We start from the raw sequence: 19,710 nt of genomic DNA, 5'->3' as shown, positions 1-19,710 counted from the left end.
CAAACCAAAAATGGAGCAACTGAGAGCGCCTTTCTCAGCTGGGGTGTCAGTTGTTGCAGGGATAAAGAGGGGCCTGGGAAACAGATGCCCTGTCACAGCGTTTGGGACCGGAGGCAGAGGTAAGTTAACGTGCCATAGGGACACCTGAGCACGCCACACTTCTATGCTGCATGCTCTAATGTACTAAAACCAGTAAATGCTGATATCTGCAGGTAAAAGTGGAAGTGAAGAGTTTTTATCCTTCCTGTGTATTCTCTGGCTTGTTGCTTTGGAACAGGAGTGTGCTTTGTAACATCTCTCATATGTTGCTGCTGCTCGGGTTGTCAGTGGTGTTTTTTTTTCTGTAGACCACTGAAAAAGGGCTTTGCATGCTACAGACCATATGTGAGAGTCGCTTTCCTAAATGCAGGAATAACCAGCCCTGAGATGAAATATTCCTAAGTAATGAGATTAGTGACATGAACATAGCATGGGATACAGCTTTCAAAAATAATTACATCTGACACCCTCATCAGCAAGAAGATGTAGGGGCTGCAAGCTTGGAGCTTGGGAACGGCATACGAAGGATTGGCTTCTCCTGGGAAGGAAGGCACAGGGGACGTTATTTTTAGTTCTTTGGGGAAAAAAAAAAAAAAAAAGCTAGAATTTAAGCACTCTTTGGTTTGATACCCTCATTATGGAGGAGATCATAGGGAAGAAAAGCAAAAACGGGAGTGGAAGTGGTACTGAGGCTTCGGGAAGCTGGGACACGGCATCAAAAGCAAGAGGTTGCTCGGAGCAGGGGAGGGGGCGGCGCGGACGGAACGGGGTGGGGGCGGGAGGGCACTCGTGCCTCCCCGTCGCCCCCGTCCCGTCCCGTCCCCGGTTGCACCCGTCGGTACAATAACAACCCACCGACGGCGGAGCAGGCGGTTCCGTTTTCGCGACGGTATATATAGATCAGACACTTTCCAAAAAAAGCAGCGACGCGCTCGCTTCTGCTCGGCGGCTCTTTCCATCCGTAATTCAGAAAAAAAAAAAAAAAAAAAGAAAGATTTTTTTTTTTTTAAAAAAAAAAAAAAGGAGAAGTCGGATTCCGTGAATGCGGCTGTTTCTGACCCGCCGCCGCCGTGCGGTTAAGGGCTGCTGAGAAAGTGAGCGGGGTCCGGCGGGGCGGCCCCGGGACCTCCTCTGCTTTTCCGAGCTTTTTAAAATTTTCCGGAACGAGGCCTAAAAAGGAGAAGCGGGGCGGGGCCGGATCCTCGCCTTTTTAGGACAAGGGCCCCGCCACCGGAATACCCCCCTGGGCGGTGCGGCGCGCGGCGGCGGGGGCCGCGCGGGGCCGGGGCGGGGCGGGGCCGCCCCCGCGAGGCGCGGCGCGCGGAGTGGGGTGCGTGGGGGGGGCGAGGGGGGGGGGGTGTCGGGGCGGGCGCGGGGCGGCGGGTCCTGCACGCGGGCGCCCACGTGACCGCCGGGCCCCGTTCCTCAGTCCTTATATGGGCAGTGACGTCCCGGGCATTCAGGGGGCCCCCATAAATACTTACCGCCAGACTTGTCCTCCAGCGCGAGCTGCGGCGGGAGCGCGGCTCTCCCGGGGCACCGCACCGCATCGCCGCGACGGGGCGGCCGCCCGCCCGCACATGCCTCCCCGCGCGCCGCGCCGGCTCCCCGCGGTCCCCCCGCGCTGGTAGTGGGAGGCAGGGGGAAGCGCCCCCTCCTCTCCCCCGCCTCCCCGCCGGCCGGGAGCGCCGCTCCCCCGGCCGCCCCGCTGCCCCCATGATGACCGCCAAGGCGGTGGACAAGATCCCGGTGACCCTCGGCGGGTTCGTGCACCAGCTCCCCGAGGGCATTTACCCCGCGGATGACATCTCCGCCGCGCTGCCAACTTCGGTCGCGATCTTCCCCAATGCCGACCTGGCAGGGCCGTTTGACCAGATGAGCGGTGTGGCTGGAGGTAAGCGGACCCCGCGCGGCCGCGCAGGTGCGGGCCGGGCCGCCCGTGGAGGGCAGCAGGTTGGCGGGGCGGAGGGCGGGCGGGCGGGGGGCGGACTGGGACGGGGCCGCGGTCCCCCGGGGCTCGCCCGCCGCCCAGCCGGGGCCCCCGGCGCCCCCCGTGCCAGCCCCGCCTCCGCGCTCGGCTCAGGGCGAAAAGTTGGGGCCGGCGCGGAGACCCCCGCAGCCGGAGCGCAACATGTGCGCGCCGCAGCCCCGCGCCGGGCCGGGCCGGACCGGGCGGCGGCTGGGACTGGGACCGGTGCCGGGGCGCCCGGCGGGCGGCGGCGCGGAGGGCTGACCGGCTCCTTGCCCCCCTAGACGGCATGATCAACGTGGACATGGGCGACAAGCGGGCTCTGGACCTGCCCTACGGTGGCGGCTTCGCGCCCAGCGCCCCGGCCTCCCGCAACCAGACGTTCACGTACATGGGCAAATTCTCCATCGACCCGCAGTACCCCGGCGCCGGCTGCTACCCCGAGGGCATCATCAACATCGTGAGCGCGGGGATCCTGCAGGGGGTCAGCACGCCCTCCTCCGCCGCCTCCTCCGCCGCCTCCGCCGCCTCCTCCGCCTCCTCCTCGGCCACCGCCGCCTCCGCCGCCTCCCCCAACCCGCTGGCCGGGGCCCTCGGCTGCACCATGGCGCAGGGCCAGCCGGCCGACCTGGAGCACCTCTACTCGCCGCCGCCGCCGCCCTACTCGGGCTGCGGCGACCTGTACCCGCAGGACCCCTCCTCGGCCTTCCTGCCCGCCGCCGGCGGCGGGGCGCTGCCTTTCCCTCCGCCGCCCTCCTACCCCTCCCCGAAGGCGGCGGCGGCCGACGGCGGGCTCTTTACCATGATCCCCGAGTACGGCGGCTTCTTCCCGCCGCCCCAGTGCCAGCGGGAGCTGCACGCCGGCCCCGACCGCAAGCCTTTCCCCTGCCCCCTCGACTCGCTCCGCGTCCCGCCGCCCCTCACGCCGCTCTCCACCATCCGCAACTTCACCATGGGGGCGCCCCCAGCGGGCGCCGCCCCCGGCAGTGCTCCCGGCGGCGGCGGGGGCGAGGGCGCGGGCGCCCGGCTGCCCGCCGGCGCCTACAGCCCGCACCACCTGCCGCTGCGGCCCATCCTGCGGCCCCGCAAGTACCCCAACCGGCCCAGCAAGACGCCGGTCCACGAGCGGCCCTACCCCTGCCCCGCCGAGGGCTGCGACCGCCGCTTCTCCCGCTCCGACGAGCTCACCCGGCACATCCGCATCCACACGGGCCACAAGCCCTTCCAGTGCCGCATCTGCATGCGGAACTTCAGCCGCAGCGACCACCTCACCACCCACATCCGCACGCACACCGGCGAGAAGCCCTTCGCCTGCGACTTCTGCGGCAGGAAGTTCGCCCGCTCCGACGAGAGGAAGCGGCACACCAAGATCCACCTGCGCCAGAAGGAACGCAAAGGAGCTGCCGCCGCCGCCGGCGGGTGCCCGCAGCCCGGCGGCGGGAGCGGCGCGGCCGCCCTGGCCCCCTGCGCGGCGCGGACGCGGACGCCCTGACGGCGCGGGGCGCGCAGGACCCAGCGCTGAGCCGCTGAGCCGCCGCCGAGCGCGGCGGGGCGCGGAGCGGAGCCCGGCGGGGCGCGATGAGCACCTGGCGGCGCCGCGGGGCTCCCCCGGGCCGGAGCGGAGCGGGCCGGGCCGGGGCGGGCCGGGCCGGCGGGTGTACATAGGGGCTGCGGCGGGAGGATGGATGCATGCAGTGCCGTCGTGGTGAGGTGTCCTTGGTGCCTTGTGTGGTGTAGAGCCCGGTCCCCTGTCTGCATGTGGGGGGGGTGCCTTACCGATCCGCTCCGACGACAGCGGCGACGCCGAGACCGGGAAGTTTTCCCTCCCTGGTTTTAGTATGGCTGTACATTTCTGCCTATTAATATTGGGATTTTTTTTTTTTTTTAGAGACTATATTTTTGTACGCACTGGTTTGGGGTTTTGGTTTTGGTTTGGTTTTGTTTCTTTTTCATTTTGGTGACTTGAAAGTGTTACGTTTGTAGTAGGACTTGGGACGGGATGTAAATACTCTGGCTGGAACCGACGCCCGTTGTCCGCCGGGACCCGGCGCGCAGCAGATAACACGAATAATTCACAACCACTAACGGGAGCTGGAAGGAGAGAGGGTTTCTTTCTGGCCATTCTGTAAATAAACTTTTCGACAATAGGGTCGGTGCTTACAACGTTTATAAAAGACGACAAATAAATCTCTTAATTATGCTAAATTGACACTTTTATTTCCGTAGGTTGCCTGGCCGGGCCCGGGCGAGGGGGCGCCTCCCGCCCGTCCTCGGGCCGCTCCGGACCCCGGCGGCGGGAGGCTGCGGGGCGAGCCGCAACGCCCCGGCGCGGAAAACCAGCGGCTCCGGCCCCGGCATACAAACACCCGGGGATTTCCCTCGGAGACGAGAGACGGGCTAATATTAACCGGGGAGCGGGGTGGGTTTTTTTGACTCACTTTCTGTTTTTGTTCCGCGGTTACGATCTGCCCCAGGCAACCTCCCGAGTGGGCTCCGGAAAAGTGGGTACCGCCGCCCCGACGGCCGCCGCTCGGGGAAAGCGGCTCCCGGCGGCGCCAGGCTGCGCGGGCGGCGCCGCGCCCGCTCTCGGGGGGCTCCGCGGGGGCCCGGGGGCGGCGGTGCCCACCCCCGCGGCACAGCCGGGCTTTTTCTGCTGAACTCATCTGGCCGCAACATCGCGCTCTCTTTTTTTTAACCTATTTTGATTATGTTTTTTTAAGATGTTATCCCGGCCTGGCCCCGCCGGGGCCCACCCTCGGGTCCTGCCGTCGGTGCAGGGCCGTACCGGCCCCGCGGACTCGCCCCGCTGCAGCAGAGATCCGCGGTACGGCCCGCACCGCGCAGGTGAGCCGTGCAGGATGAGCCGCGCCGCTAACGCCGCAGCCCAGCACCGCAGGGAGAGGGGGCAAAGCCCTTGTCCAGCGGCTCCCAGCCTCTGCTTGCCTCGGTGCCGGGTTCCGCTGTGCGAAGCCCCAGTGGCACCTGCCTTTTCTGTCTGAAACGCCCTGCTCCCTGTCTTCTGGAACTGGCACTGGCTTTTGGAGCACCTGCTCTTCTCTTGGGAAAGGTGGTCAGTGGTAGCTGAAGCGAAGTGGCTGATTTTCAATCAGATGCGAAGGCTTCCAAAGCTGGGCACGGACCAGTCTGTGCAGGATGAAGATGCCACAGAACGACACCAGCTCCAGAGCCACCACAGTCACCACCGTCCACCTTAGCAGCACAAGTAAGCCTTCCCGTCGCCTGCTGCATCTCTTGGTGGGCTGCAGCTTTGCCACCTGATCCCCTGTGCTCCTGGTCACCAAAAGAGACCACGGCCTGCTGCCGGAGGGATGTCACACAGGAGCCGTGGCCTTCTCGGTTGGCATCGATGAGCTAAGGTACGGGGAGGTGACCAGGGATCCAGTGCTCTCAGCTTGCTGGGCTCCCAGAGGTACTGCCACGGCCTCAGATAACCACAGCTCAGTTGCAGCCAGAGCATCCTGAGCAAAACTGGGATCTCAGCTACCCAGGCACACAATCCAAGGCTCCACTCACACTCTCCAAACTACTGTCTGCAGCTGTGCCACAAGATTAAAACCAATCTTCGTCAAAAGCAAAACTAGATGAAGAACACAGAAATTGTAAATGAGCCGATTTAAGGAAAGGGCCGATGACTAGCGTACAGCTACAAGAGAATCTGATGTTGTGCAACAGTATCCGCCATCCCAAACCCACGCCTTTGCCTTACAGTAACGGCCAGCTTCCAAAGTGGCAACACTGCATGTGCCTGGATTTGTCTGCGGGACATCGGAGGAAGACCTGGGCTGAGAACCCAGCGTTAAGCATCACCTTTCAAAGAAAGGCCAGTCGCACCACTCAGACTGTTAGGCAAGAGAAACCTGCGCTCTGTACCAGACTTGGCTGAAGACTGTCGTACTTGAGAAGGAAAGTAATGACTGGTCAGTGGTGAGATATCCTGTATTTAATCTATAATTCAGCAATAACAGTAATTTTGCTGCTGTGAAAACACAATAACCAGACTGCAGAGAGAAGGAACGGCATTACAGACTTAAACCTTCTGCTTACGGATATCCAGAACATATGAAGTCAGTTTCAATTACCAAGTAAGCAAGAAGTTACACAAAGAGGCTTTTCTTTAATCTCAGGTTTTCTTTGCTATTTTTCCCAGCTTTAATACTTTGATGCTAACACCTTTATTAAAAAAAAAGAGAAAAATGTTTTGCCATGGTTGTTAACACTCCACAGTGTAAGGGACCATGCTGTCCTCTACAGAAAGATGTATTAAAGTCCTATCCCATTAAACATCTTGACTGGGTTTTACACATGGAGAGAAAAAATTAAAAACCAAGCAGAAAGACCTAAGGGGAGGACAGAGCAGATGAGATAAAAAACGTTCTTTGTCGCAGTTTGTTTTTCCAGTACAACTGTTTGCACGCACCACGCTATCTTCTTTGTGGACTTCTGAATAAGGACCATGGTCTTCATTAGCATCGGAGAGTTAGAAACAGGCTGTAACACAGGGAGGCATTGCGTTATAGTTAATGACCACATTCGATAGAGAATTGTTGCACATTAACTAACACTGAGCTGCAGGGGAATTCCAGGAAAAACAGGTAAGCCAGCTGCAGAAATATCAGACACTTTAAAGTGCTGTAAGAATAAATGGAAATCGCCTAAAATAATTTCCACCAATTTTTCCTTGCAAAAGAATTAATCTGTGCATGCATAATGCTGACTGTATTTTACATTCATTCTTTCGCAGGCAAAAAAAAAACCAAAACAAAAAAAAAAGCAAGGCCGGATCAGAATAATTTCAAAATTCACACATACAAACCACTGTACAGGAAAAACAAGTCTGCTTTTATAAATACACAAAGAAAAATTAAAGTCAGTTGTGGAATGATTTCTGGAGCAGGTTGGTGCATCGTTTAGGAGGTTGGTAAGTAGTGTTTTCTTACTCAAATTCCCACATGGTGACCAAGAGGGCCAAGGCTACCCCGGCCAGGGTCTGGTGCGAAGTGCGTGTTAGGATGAGTGGGCAGGGGACGAGTCCCTGCAGTACAGACGGAGTTATTTCACCTCTAGAAAAAGTTTCTCCCTTGTTAGACAGACCGCATCCCCTGCCATGGACAAACTGCATCTCCAGGCTGCTTGCATCACAGCAAGGCGAAATTTGCGGTGTCTCTTCTACACTACGTTTACTTACAAGCCTTACGAAAAAGTAGTCTTTATAAATAGTATAAAGAGAGGAATGGCAAGGCTTCAAAAGCCCAAAGCGTTCACTTGCCCGTATAAAAACAGAGACCAAACTTGAAAGACAAGACATCAGGTCAAATCTTATCTGTACCTAGGTGTGTGCGCTGCGTGTTTGCAAATACGTCATGTTTCTAGGATAGCTTCCATGACACAACTGTGGATAGGTGTTTTTTCTCTTAAGATGCCCACAGTTTCCGCTACTGTCCGCCACTGCTGCACAGGAGGTTCCAAGCGAGGTTAATTAGCAGCTGACTAGTCTCCTTCCCCTAGCTGAAGGAAATATGCATAGACGTGCTCTGCAATTCTCAGTTGCAATAGCGAGATCTTATACACAACGCTTTAAAGAACTGTTAAAAAGCAATTCTGAACCTGACAGTGTCCCTTCAGAGCGGGAATTCCCTTAACTCCAGCCCTAGGGATCACTGGCATTCACTGGAGGAGCGTGTCCCGGCTCAGGAGTAGTTCTGGGTTTGTTTTTTGCTAGCAGGGTACAACTCTTGTCGAGACTCCCTCTGGATGACGGAGCTCCCAAAGGCGGCAGCCAAAGCAGCCCCCTGCCCAGGCTGGGTGGGCACGCACCACCAGCCCACGGGCACCAGCCGACTCTGGCGGTGGGAGCCCCGCTGGGGGAATTCGGGGCACCCCACGACAATGCTTATTGCATTTACTCTCCCTGCCGGAGCCCGACACCCCCTTGCTGACGCGCAGCCCCAACTGTGTACACAGGACGCCGCGTTGTTCCCCGAGCCGTTCAGTCGAGCAGAAGTGTCACCGTGGCACTCCTCCACCAGCTGCCCAAAGGAAACCGACGTGCTCTGGCGCTTTGCTGCCCCCGACTCACGCCGCCAGGCAGCCCTTTTGACTCGCAGCGCTCCCGGGGAGCCCCAGACAGCACCCGCGGTCCCTCCGTCCGGGCACGGGACACCCGGCAAAGCGCAGCTCTGGTTCCCACGGTGCTGCCCGCCGGGGCCGGGGCGGCGCGGCTGCGGCAGGCCGGTCCGTGAGGCGGGCCCGGCGGCGCAGGGCCGGGCGGAAGGCCGGCCGGGCGGGGGGCGCCATCCATCCCAACGGTCGCCGCCGGGCCCCGGCCGCCGCCGCCTCAGAGGCAGACGCGGGGCCCGGGGTAGGGTTCGCCCCCGCACCAGAAGTCGGCGGCTTGCGGAGTCTCCATCAGCCACACCTCCCGCGGCAGCCCCGGTGGCTCGGCGCCCGCCGCCGGCGCCGGCGGCCCCTCCAGCAGGCGATAGTAGTGGCAGTCCCGGCCGTGCTGGGGGTCGTAGGGCGGCGCCAGGATGTCGAGGAAGGCGGCGGGCCCGTCCACGGCGTCGATCTGATGGAGGTTGTCGGTGTGCGGCGAGAGCAGGCACGGCGGGGAGGCCGGCGTGTAGTTCTGGCGGGAGCGGAACAAGGCGCGGTGGCAGGGCCCGGCGGCGGCGGCGGGGGGGCGGCGGGGCGGCGGCGGGGGGCAGCGTGTCCATGCAGGCGATGCGCAGCGTGCCGTAGAGCACCTTCAGCATGCCGTTCATGCCCGGGTGGTCGTGCAGCGGGATGCAGGCGCCGCTCCGCAGCAGGAACACGCCCATGCTGAAACTCTCCGTCTCGCAGATGTGCATGTAGCTGACGGGCGGCACCGCGCCGGCCCACGGGAACCCCCCGCCCGCCGCCGCTGCCGCCGACGGCCCCCGCGGCGCCAAGTGTAAGTCCTCGGCGCGCACCTCGTCCAGCAGCTGCTGCAGCCGGTGCAGGTTCTCCCCGAAGGCCGGTCCCGCCGGGCTGCGGAAGGTGATCCGCGCCTGCCGCGCCACCCGTTGGATCAGGGAGGCCATGTTATCCCGGGGCATGGCGGCGACCCACCCGGCCCCGCCGCGCCCGGCCGCCGCAGGCGGTCCCGTCGCCGTTTCCGCCTCCTCCCCCTGCTCCGGCCGCGCAGACGCGCCCGCGCCGCCGTGCACCACGGGGCTCGTAGTCCTGCCGGTCCGTCGGCGCCTCTGCTCCGCGCTCCTCCGCGGCTCCGCGCCGCCCCGCAATCCCCGCCGCTCCTCGGGGATCCGCGTCCGCGGAGCCCCGAGGAGCGGCGGGGGTTGCGGGGCGGCGCGGAGCCGTGGGCGGCGGCGGAGGGAAGAGGAGGGAGACTACGACTCCCAGCAGGGCCGGCGGAGGTGAGTGGCCGGCGGGGGGCTGAGCCCTGCGGGGCGGCGGGAGAGGGCCTCTGTCCCGGGAAGCGCCCTCCGGAAGCCCCGGCCCCCCGTGGCGGAGCGCTGAGGGATGGCGGCGGTGGGTGGTCGCCCGCCGGCTGCGGAGGCTCGGGCACGGGCACGGCCCCGCTCCCGGTCTCAGCCGCCCGGGGGTCTGCGCAGCTTCGTGCCTGCCGGGGACGGGGGAGCCGCGGTAATAAAAAAAGTTCCCGTGGCGCTTGTTCTCTCCTGTAGAGCCGTGGGAGGGTGAGGAGAAGATGCAGCAGGAACTTTTTACTTGGATTGTGGTTTAGCCATCTAAGGCTGAGCACGGTAGCGCAAGAACGGTGTCATGGACCTATAGCGGGCTACGTAAACAGTTTATTTTTGATCACTAATTGCTTGTTAAAGCTAAGCCATTTTGTCAGATTTATCGGATTTTAACGTACTTTCGGACACTGCCCTCTCCCATTGGAGTATTGGATCGAGGTCCTGCTGCACGGCACGTGCTGTCTGTGATGTGTCTCTGTATTGTCACGTCTGAGTCTGATCCTATCTGAATTCATTATCTTTAACCGCAGATGAACATCGAACGAGTGCATGGAGTTCCAGACACTGCTCCTCGGAGAATCCACGTGTGACAGAAAGGATGGATAGTTTTTTTGGCTCAGTTCCAGCTTGGTGGAGCCGGCCTGTGGTTGTTTCAGGCTGATGTACAAAAAGGGTACAGCGTGCATTCTGTCAGGGCATTACCTGCAACGTTTTATTTCATTTATACATCTGTGGCAGCGATCCAATTACCTTCTTTCTTATACACGTGACTGCGCATAGCAGATCATGCCTAAAAAATACTGTGGTTTTGAAGTCAGAAATTAACCTACTGGTGCTGGGATTTGTTAAACAAAGTTAGGCTCCGATCATGAAAATATACGGGCTCATACAGGTCAATTATTTAAGCAGGTGTTCAGCACCTAAGTACCACGGCAGGTCTAGGCCCAGCTGGTTAGGATTCTGAAACACAGCCAAATGATAATACTCAATCAAATAGGACTCCAGTGGCTGCAGCCCACCAAATTAAAAAAAAATAATTTAAACACAAAGTAAACCAATGTGTTTTCTTGATTAGAGGTAAACTCAAATCTTAAGATACACATTAAACTTAAGTAAGGTATGTGGCCTGATAGTATTCTTACATAATGTACATGAATCTGAAATATTGTACATGAGTCAGAAATAGATACAGATATTGTGGGCATGTGATGGCCCAGCAAAGGATGAAATAGTGATACTGTAAACAAAAATTGGTGACTTGAATCTCTCTTCCCAAGCCTATTTCCCTCCTTCTATAAATAAGTTTGGTGCACAGAATGCAAATTTAGGTCATGGCATTATTGCTTCCTCTTCATAGAGGAGGATGTTTGTTCGAGTTGCTGCTTTCGAGTTCCACCTGAAGCTGCAAAGCATTGCAATCTTCAGCTGTGTCGTGTTCACTCACTGATGTTTAAAGTAATTTCTGTCTCTAGTGCCAGTGTTGGGAGCATGGGGTGAAGATCAGGTGAACATTTCTGTGCCTGGCAGGAGGCTTAGGATAAAGGGGTAGACGTCTCGAGTTGAGAGGTAGAGTCTTTAACGGCCTGTGAGCCTTTCTGTGTTGGAGTAAATGGCTGAGGACACCGATAGTCCCACCACTGCTGTGTTGATTGGCACCTGGCATTTTGTCCGAAGCCAAGGGATTTGGAAGGCTCTGTGTTCAGTGTGCTCTTCTATTCAGAGCCCTTCTGCAGGGACAGTCAATTTAAATCTGGACGTATGGGCTGGAATTTTTGGCAGTTATCGTTATCAGTGATAACGATAAATTGGCGCTCTATTTGCTTAAGCTATCCGTTTGTGTCCTGCCCCAGCAAGTACATTTTACGTTTGCAAGTGATTGCTAGAATGCTTACTTTTGAACACACTGGTTCTTTTTCTGTGCAGCACGAAAGTAAGCCGTTTTGTGGAAACGGGAATGCTTGGTATTGATAGGACATTGTGCGCTTGGAGTAACATGCAGTTTTAAGAAAGATCAGCATGGAAAACTAGGATCCTGAGTTCTGACTGCAGGCTGATCTTGACTTGCTGGGTGATATTGAGTTACTCGACCATTTAGTGCTTATCACTCTGTAAACCATGAATCACACGTCCTGTGTACAAGGATGTTTATTAAGTTTTTAAGAACATCTTTATGTGAGCATTCCTGGTGCCACGTTACGTTGGTGATAAGGTTTATATTTTGCATAACTGATCACTTTATGATCCTCAATGTTTCATAATGCTGTATGGATTTCCATTTCTAACAGGTACAGACAAAAATATGTCCATGGCACTTAACGTTCCAGTTAAACACTGTATCACACACACATTTTTCAGTGCAGTAATATTAAAATAAACAACAACCAAAAACAACCTCAAAAGAAAAGAAAGCTGTGTGGCCAATAGACAACTAAGTTGACATGTTTTCTCTTGTGAAAGGCCATATTCTTAGCTGGCCTCTGCCATTTTGAGTGCACGTGAAGAAAAAACAATCACAGTGTAGTTGCTTGACTGGGCTTTGAGGCTGCTTTGAGTTGGTGATGCAATGACCAAAGTTCAGCCCAGTGGTTTTATGATACAACCAGTGTGAGTGAGGTCAGGTTCAGGTTACGGTTTTAGTGTCCTGCTATGTGTGTTTGTTTTCCACACACACAAAAAGGGAATGTGTTCAGAAGTGTTACAGCTATTTTCTCCTGCCCAACTTCTAGGCTCCTCTCCTTTCTACCTGAACTCTCCTGTGGGATTGACGGTTTTGCAACTTCTTGGCTTTTTTTGTTACTGTTATGTGTTACAATTCCCCTCCAGTTTGTGAAATATCCCTTACTTGTTTTCACTTTCTTCTAGGGGTTGCTTCCCAGATCGTCTTAATTTGGTTTGAGAAATTAGAATTACCTGGAGCCATCAGGTAAAACAACAGTCTTGAGTGGATGAAAATGCTGCCTGCTTAGAAGGTTGGTTGGTAGCTGTAATTAAATCTTGTGTCATGATGCTAGAATATTTTACAGGTGTAGAACTTGGACAGACAGTACAAAACCCATCCTCTGTTATAATGTTGCCAACAGCTGCAGATGTGTTTACATAGCGCAAAAAAATAAGAATCTGTGTCAAAGAACATCTTTTTGCACTGTTCTTGCCACTGGTTCTGCAAAGGTATTTTTTTTTTTTTTTTTTTTTTTGTAGCATCACCAGTCAAGGAGATAGATATGAATGCTGGCCAAACATGATTCAGATGAGAACAAGGCTAAAAAGAGAGAAGACAAAAAACATGTCTGTAATATTTGCTGGCTCTCCAGTAATGGCTTACGTAAAAGAAAGTCGGTTATCAATTATTCATCAGAGAGTTTATCAGTAGAAACACAGAGGAGTGCTAGATATAACTACTGAAATCGAAAGGGGAATTAGGTTCATATATATACACCAAACTTCAAGCAGATCTATGTAACATTAAGACTCCCACCCACCTTTACCACTTCTTTGCTGACACGCGTGCTGTATTCCATTAACCACGTAATTCACCCCTCGCTGCACTCTTCATTTGTTGTAGCATCTCAGTTAAATGCACTATTTCTATATAAAGCACATCATTAATGAGTTTTATTGACAGTTTGCTACTGAACAGCCTAGAGCGGGAGTTGGAGTGACTCAGAGTAGGAAAGGCTGTGCAGCATGCAACTCCCTGTGCATGAATTTGCAGAGATAATGAGCCTCTTTCTGGTCTTCTGAGTTTAGCTCCACGGATTTCATGCTTTCCACTGGTGCAAATCAGATCCGTGCTCATGTCTCTGACACCACCCGAGTTAGATCGTGGCGATGGGTGCTGTGACTTAGTCATGGCCTTATTCCTTCTGAACTCTCTGACTGTCTAGGACTGATCCGGGGTGTGAGGAAGAAGACGTTTACCAGTGTGCTTAGAAACTTCCCTCCCTTCATGCACTCGCTTCTTGGCATGTAGTTTGCAGGGAGACATCTCTGGCCAGATCCACTTGTGTGGGGTCACTCTTAGCTACTGCAGCTGTGGAGCTGCACGATACTTTTGCCAGTTGTGTGCAGCAGTGACAAAAAATGGAGAGGGAGAAAACTCCTGATGGTTGTGGAAAGAGTTATTACTCGACTTTTCTAAGTTTTTAATGTATCTTCCATGTTTTCTAAAGATAATCTGATTGTATAATTGGGAAAAAATATGACCTTTATGTCTAAAACTTAAAAATATATTCAATTATGTTGAAGTGTCCAGAATCCTGAGTGCTCAGATTAAAGGCAGGAAGGTAAAAAAAGACTTCTTTTGATAATTACTGAGATGAAAGACCCGCAGCTCATTTTGCAAGTGTAATTTTGAGTCCACAAAAAGCTGTGTTATTCTTTCTTATTACTGGCATAACTTTCAAAATAAAGTATCAACAGGAATGCATATGGATACTATGTTATGAATAATGTAATTAGAAATAAATGGGAATAATTGATTTAACTGGTTAATCTTACAATGTGTGGAACACTGTAATTTGGACCATCACTTTTAGTCTTTTAACTGACAGCAGAAAAGACAGTTAAAGATGTGGTATGTTTGCTTGTGATTTCTTCCCTGCATATCTTTATCTCTGGTTGCATTAAAATAATTTGGTATTTTACATAAGTGCATTCAAAAGCAAAATGCATGGAAGTCATTTATCGTTTTATTAATATAAGTTTCAGTTAACTTAAAAGCCGACACTACTTCTTGGGAAAGTTGAAATCTGTTTCCTGGGATAGTTGGTACGGAGTGAGTCGTACTTGGCTGTAGTCCTGATGCTTTATTAGCACGAAGGGTTTGTCTCCTCCCTGGCAGGTCTTGGCTAGCAGTGAAGTGGAGCACCCAGAGCCTGTCCTGCTGTTGCAATTTCTTGGGCTCAGAGTGTGGCCCTCTCCACCATTTTTGAAACCTGTAGGTCCTTCGAATTCTGTCACTGTCACTGGCTGCCAGACCCATAAGGCCCCTCCGGCCCCTATTACATCAGTGCCGAACTACACTTGGGTTTTTTTTTGTCCTTCTGTGTTCCTTTTTCAGAGAATCCCGAGAGTTGTGTTTGGTTGCTCAGAGAGAGAGCGGAGGGTGGGAGAAAGCTTGCAAGGTCACCTCTGTTTGGAAGCAGCTCCCTTGGCCTTCAGCCCTCCCCGCAGCAGCTGGCTTTCAAATGGCAAGAGCAGCTTTTGCTGATATGACCCAGGGGAAAGGCCCGCTCAGCGTTCGGAGGCTCTGCAGTGTCCTCGTCGCCGGGCAGTGATCAGAAAAGCTGCTCCCTTGCCTCCCTTGCAGGGGAAGCCTTTTCCTTCTTTCCTGTCTGTTCCCCCGTTATCACTGACCTCGGTGCCGTGTTTGCGTTTGCCTGCTTTGAGATAGGTGCGGTATATAAGCACTTTTGTACTAGGGTAGGTTGTGATCCTGCTCTGTTGGAGCCTGGGAGTTGGAAGTAGAAAGTATATTGACTGGGATCCCAGAGGGTGTGAGATGTGGGTCTACCGTTGCTTGTGCTACGCTAAGTAGCGATCACACACCCGCTTTTAGGCAGCCTGACTAGCAAGCTCTAAAGTAATCCTGTTCCTGCGGCTTAAAGAGTTACTGCTCTGCTGCTGTGTCACTGTAACCTGCATGGTGCTCACTCATAGCCTTCCCTCCCTGCCAAGAATGCTTCAGCACAGCCTGTCTTGAAGCTAAGCCCTTCTTTTTCAGAATCACCGGTGAGGACTGGGTATGGTTGTCACACAGGTGATAAGCAGTAAGGCATGAAGCCATAGTAACTTGGTTGGCTTTGGTTATACATGTAACACATTGTTTTAAGAACATCTTTTCATCAAGAGAGAGAACTTTTCTCATTTCTTAACAATTCGGGATCAAATTTATCCCAGTGGAGGTCCATACAAGGTTAATCAATAGTGCTGATTTTAAGAAGAAAAGAGTAAGTAATTTTTAAGGAATAGCCAAGGAACAATTTTCTATTTTAAATAAATAATAGATACATTTTTTCGTGGAGAGACTTAGTGTTCAGCAGAAAAAGAGGTGAACAGTAAAATTTAGTGGGTAATGTATTTAGTGGGACAGGGAAATTTCTTTCAATGTTTTCAGGTGTTTGTAGTTTTTAGGTTAAGGAGTAAATCCAGTAAAATCCTTCTTTGTCCCATAGGTAAAGGGTTCGTTCTGAACTCGAGGCCTCCGGGAAGAGGAAGGAAGTTTTACGCAAGTGTTTGAAGAAGGGAGGTGGACTGAGGGAAGCAGAAGAGAAAGGCCAGGACCCACGGGACTGTTACAGCCTCTCATGCAACAGTGTTGATCTCTCTTTGAGTTGTGATTATCTATGAGCATTTGACTACTTCCAAGACAAAAGTATTGAAATACAAGAACATCCATTAGAAAATGTTGGCTATTAGTTAGTAAAGGGAAATGTTGATGAAAAAGAGAAGGAAGGAAGAGATGCCCGTGCGGATGAAATGTCAGTGAGAGAGGTCAAGGGGATGTTCCAGAGAAGCAGCACGCAGAGGTGAGTTGGTATTTGAACATGCAGGAAATGAGGCAAGGAGGGAACAGGGCAGTTTGGTTCCCTGATGTACGGCTGCAGGATGAACAATTGTTAAAGGGAACATACAAAGGCATTTGGAAAATCAGTGCTATGTGTAGGCTAGGTTTTGAAGTGTGGATTGAAATGATGACACAAAAATTTTGCTCTCTTTAAAAATGAAGAAAGTAATTTTAGTGTTGTGTTTGAGGACAAAGTGAAAAGTCCTAAGTTTGGAAATGACAAATGCTTGCCAGAGCTATAAACATGACCTTCGCTGGTTGAGCTCTAGTACTCAGTGTTTACGTGACCACACGCTCTTTTCCAGTTAGAATAATGTGCTTGTCAGCAGCATACCGCTCTTGCACTATGCCACAGTGTGCACAGGTGTGTCTTCAGATGATTGAGGAAAAACCTCAAATGTCACCAAGGTGTAAAGGGAAATTAGTTCAGATATTGCTTTTGCATTTCACTGCATGGTAGCAAAAGTGTGGCAGATTTTTCTTGGAAAGTTAGGATGCGTTCCAGCAGAGACTGATGCAGAGACTCAGCTTTTTCCTAAAAAAAAGTAGCTTCCACTGTTCCCCGAAGCTAAGTATTTAGAGCTTGCAGGGTCAGGGCCTAACAAGGCACACATCCTTCTTACTGGTTTGGTTTTTGGTTGTTTGTTTTTTTTTTTCCCCTCCAGGAAAACAAAACTCTCCATGTTAAAATGACTGGAAATGGAACTTAGGGGGATCTGGCATGTGATTACTTTTTTTAGACAGGATTTTCTTCATAGCTGAATTGGACTGAGTCTTTTTTTCCTCCTAAAACAGATGGTAAGTGATTCAGTACTTTTAGTGGTAGAAGAATTATTTGTTTTCTTTCCTCAGTAGTTGGTGTGAATGTACTTTTCTTCATCTATTTACATATTACGTAAACGCACTTTACCAGCACTGATGTACGTAGTTTACAGTCCTAATCCTGCAGAGAGCCCTGCATAGGTAAGGCTTTGCACTTAGAAGGCATTGACATTGCTTACAGAGAGCTGTTCGCGTGGAACCCATGGCAGGGTTGTAACTGTATCTGTATTTTTATGTATTCACTTAAATTTATGACACTGTACGAGGATGCCAACAGAGCCGTAAGTCCACAAAACCATCAAATAACTTTGCACACTTTACTTTTTTTCACCTAACAGAGCCTCTGGGGATGCCCTTGGTCTCCTCTGCTGTCTTCCTGTGATAGGCTGTAGTCCTTGTGACTTTTGAGTTAAAGCTAAAAGCTTTGTCCTTACTGTAGAGTGTTGGGGTGAGTTCTTCCTGGTGTGAGGGCCTCCTTCGTGTGACCTTTCGGACTTGTACTGATGCTACTAGGGGGACTTCAGAGGGATTCCAGTATTAAAGAGTAGTAAAGAGGGAGAGTATTAAGAAAAACTCCTTTCACGTATGTACTTGATTTCTCAAGGTTATCTACATCTGTGTTTCTTTGTGTATATACAATGTTAAAACTGAATGCTAAATGCAGAGCTGTTCCTTGTTTTGTGTTAAACAGCACATACATGTAAACCATATACATGCTGTGTCAGCATATGGGTATTTGAGGCGGAATGGAAGGATCTGAAGCTGATAGTAGACTACATTATAGGGATATAGTATGTTATAGTGTCCAGCCTCTGAGTCCTTATACAAGAAGATAGGAGCAAGGTTGCCCAAGCAGCTTTACAGTTGTCCTTTCCAAGCAGCGAAGAGCTGTTTTGTAAATTTGATGTGCTTCTACCCTAGCTTTGTCTGAGAGTTAAAACATTGAATGCAGAGTCAGACTGCTGCTTTACTGAGGTGATAATACTCCACTTTAAAAATAGTGGCCAGTTTCTCTGTTTGCAGATCTGGCTGTACACAGTTGGAATGGGATTATCCGATTCTCCTCTTGGTTCTCGCCTCACCTACGCATGCTTCCGTTGAGTCACTGGGGGTTTGCGCAGAGGAGCTGGCCACTTGCCTTGTTTTCCAGGTTTACCAGAGAGTTGAAACTCAGTTCTTAGCATCTCCCACTTGAAAAATATGGCAATCTTCCGCTTCCGTGGATTCTGAATTCTAATAGGCAAAAAAAGACATGAATTAGCATCAGAAATTCTGTGCTGTGACATGTCAGGCTTTTCCCCTTGATGAGATTATTCAGCGGAAGGGTGGCAGAAGAGAGCCCTTGAAACTAGCACTGTTTTTTGCCATGGATCAGCAGTCAAGCTGGGGTGATTCACCGTGCCTTGTATTTGTGTAGTAAATTACTTTTCCCTTTACGGAAGGGGAATTGTTTGGGGGCGTTTGCCTCTCGGGCTGCATAGCTGTTGATGTGGTCACACAAGGTGGCAGAAGGACACATGATCCCGCAGGATGCTGCTGCTGCATGGGGTGGCGGGTGAATCCCGCCTGAGGTCGGACTGCTGGCTGGGAGGAGTGAGAGCTCGTTTGGCCAGTGCGCTCTGTGCGTTACGTACCGAGGGCTGTACCTCTGGACATACCTCATCACACGTGTTTTCATAACTGGGAATTGCTTTGTTGCATTACCAGAAAGAAAGCAAAGCACAAAGCAATGGTTGTGAACTTCTAAGTGCTGTATCTGTAGGAGAGCAGAACAAGAACTCATAACCTGGGTGTTGGCACGCAGAGACAGCGGGATTAAGATTTGTGTTCTCTTGGGCAGTTGCCATACGTGCTCTTGCGCTCGCTGTAGTTGCCTCCTGACTGGCAACAGAGTGCTTGCTTCCCAGTGCCACTGTTCTGGTGTCTCCTGGCACCTCACCGCCTGTCCCTTGCTGGCCAGGTGTGGCATAGGGAATGGCACCATGCCTGGCAGGGTGGCAGTGGCTGTGACGTGTATAGCAAATGAAGGGAGTCCAGGAGAAGTTAAACCAGGTGATCTGTCAGTTAGGGAGAAGCAGGAAAGTCTGCCCTCACTGCGGGGGGCTCTGAAGAAACAGGTTTGGAGACCAGTTATCTGTTACCTCCAGTGAGCCCAAGGGAGTGAATACTGTGGAGAAAACTTGGCTCAAAGCTTTGAGGACTGAGTAATTGCTGGAAGCTCTAGGTGACTTGAGACATAAGCATGCATTTATAAGCACTGGAAGTACTGAAGAGAGTTTCTTCTGGTTTCAGTTAATAATAGGGCACGTTGTGTACAGTTCGTTTGCTCGATTGGTTCACTTTATTGTGTGTAAATACACTGCAGAAACAATTTTGTCTTTTGTTCGGTGTTACTCAGCTGGCATGCTTCTTGTAAATCCACTGAATTAAGGGAAATTAGTAACCCACTCTGGTCTGTCTGTGAAACGGGGTCCATTTGAAATAAAGGCCCACGGGGGATATGGTGGGACTGCGGAGGAGTTAGAAGGACGGTGGGCAGAGGAGGTGGCATGTGCAGCGGAGCGGAATCCTCCGGGCCACGTGTGCCGCAGGCACAGCAACTCACCGGCGGCGCGAGTTGCCTTGGTGAAAAAGGAGTTCTGCTCTCCCGTGTGCCGTACGAAACTCAAGCTCCACTGATCTTCGTGGAAATGACGTGGTGGCAAGTGAGAGCAGAATCTGGCCAACTGTTAATAGCTTTTTGTATCTGGGGCTGAAATGAAGTGGCTGTGTATGCAAATAATTGTGCAAGCATGATTCCTAAGTGACTTATAAAAGGCGAGTTCGATATTTAA

General features: G+C 52.5%; 3 protein-coding genes across 3 annotated transcripts in view; 2 read left to right on the top strand and 1 right to left on the bottom strand.

Moving 5' to 3' along the window:
- The first annotated feature begins 1,755 nt into the window (after positions 1–1,755).
- EGR2 (early growth response 2) lies at positions 1,756–3,500 on the top strand. The gene is made up of 2 exons (XM_086616782.1): positions 1,756–1,933; positions 2,293–3,500. The coding sequence occupies exons 1-2, from the start codon at positions 1,756–1,758 to the stop codon at positions 3,498–3,500; spliced, it is 1,386 nt and encodes a 461-aa protein (XP_086472908.1).
- Positions 3,501–8,363: 4,863 nt separating this feature from the next.
- Positions 8,364–9,105, bottom strand: ADO (2-aminoethanethiol dioxygenase). Its single transcript, XM_086616893.1, is given in 2 exon segments — positions 8,364–8,708; positions 8,710–9,105. Coding segments are annotated over 2 exon segments (741 nt in total).
- Positions 9,106–9,389: 284 nt separating this feature from the next.
- The window catches only part of LOC147528265 (uncharacterized), a 33,695-nt gene continuing 23,374 nt past the window's right edge, over positions 9,390–19,710 (top strand). The window contains exons 1-5 of the mRNA XM_086616854.1: positions 9,390–9,423; positions 10,020–10,162; positions 12,352–12,458; positions 15,663–16,016; positions 16,720–16,852. The gene's annotated coding sequence lies outside the window, so the exon portion shown is untranslated. The remainder of the gene's footprint in view (positions 9,424–10,019; positions 10,163–12,351; positions 12,459–15,662; positions 16,017–16,719; positions 16,853–19,710) is intronic.

This window comes from Tauraco erythrolophus, chromosome 9 (assembly GCF_009769465.1).
Source record: "Tauraco erythrolophus isolate bTauEry1 chromosome 9, bTauEry1.pri, whole genome shotgun sequence".
In the NCBI taxonomy this organism is placed as follows: Eukaryota; Metazoa; Chordata; class Aves; order Musophagiformes; family Musophagidae; genus Tauraco; species Tauraco erythrolophus.
This window is presented reverse-complemented; position numbering and strand designations above follow the sequence as displayed.

Coding starts and splice junctions, on each gene's coding strand:
- EGR2 (XM_086616782.1), top strand. CDS start 1,756: ATGATGACCGCCAAGGCGGTGGACAAGATCCCGGTGACCCTCGGCGGG. Junction 1,934..2,292: donor GATGAGCGGTGTGGCTGGAG/GTAAGCGGACCC, acceptor TTGCCCCCCTAG/ACGGCATGATCAACGTGGAC.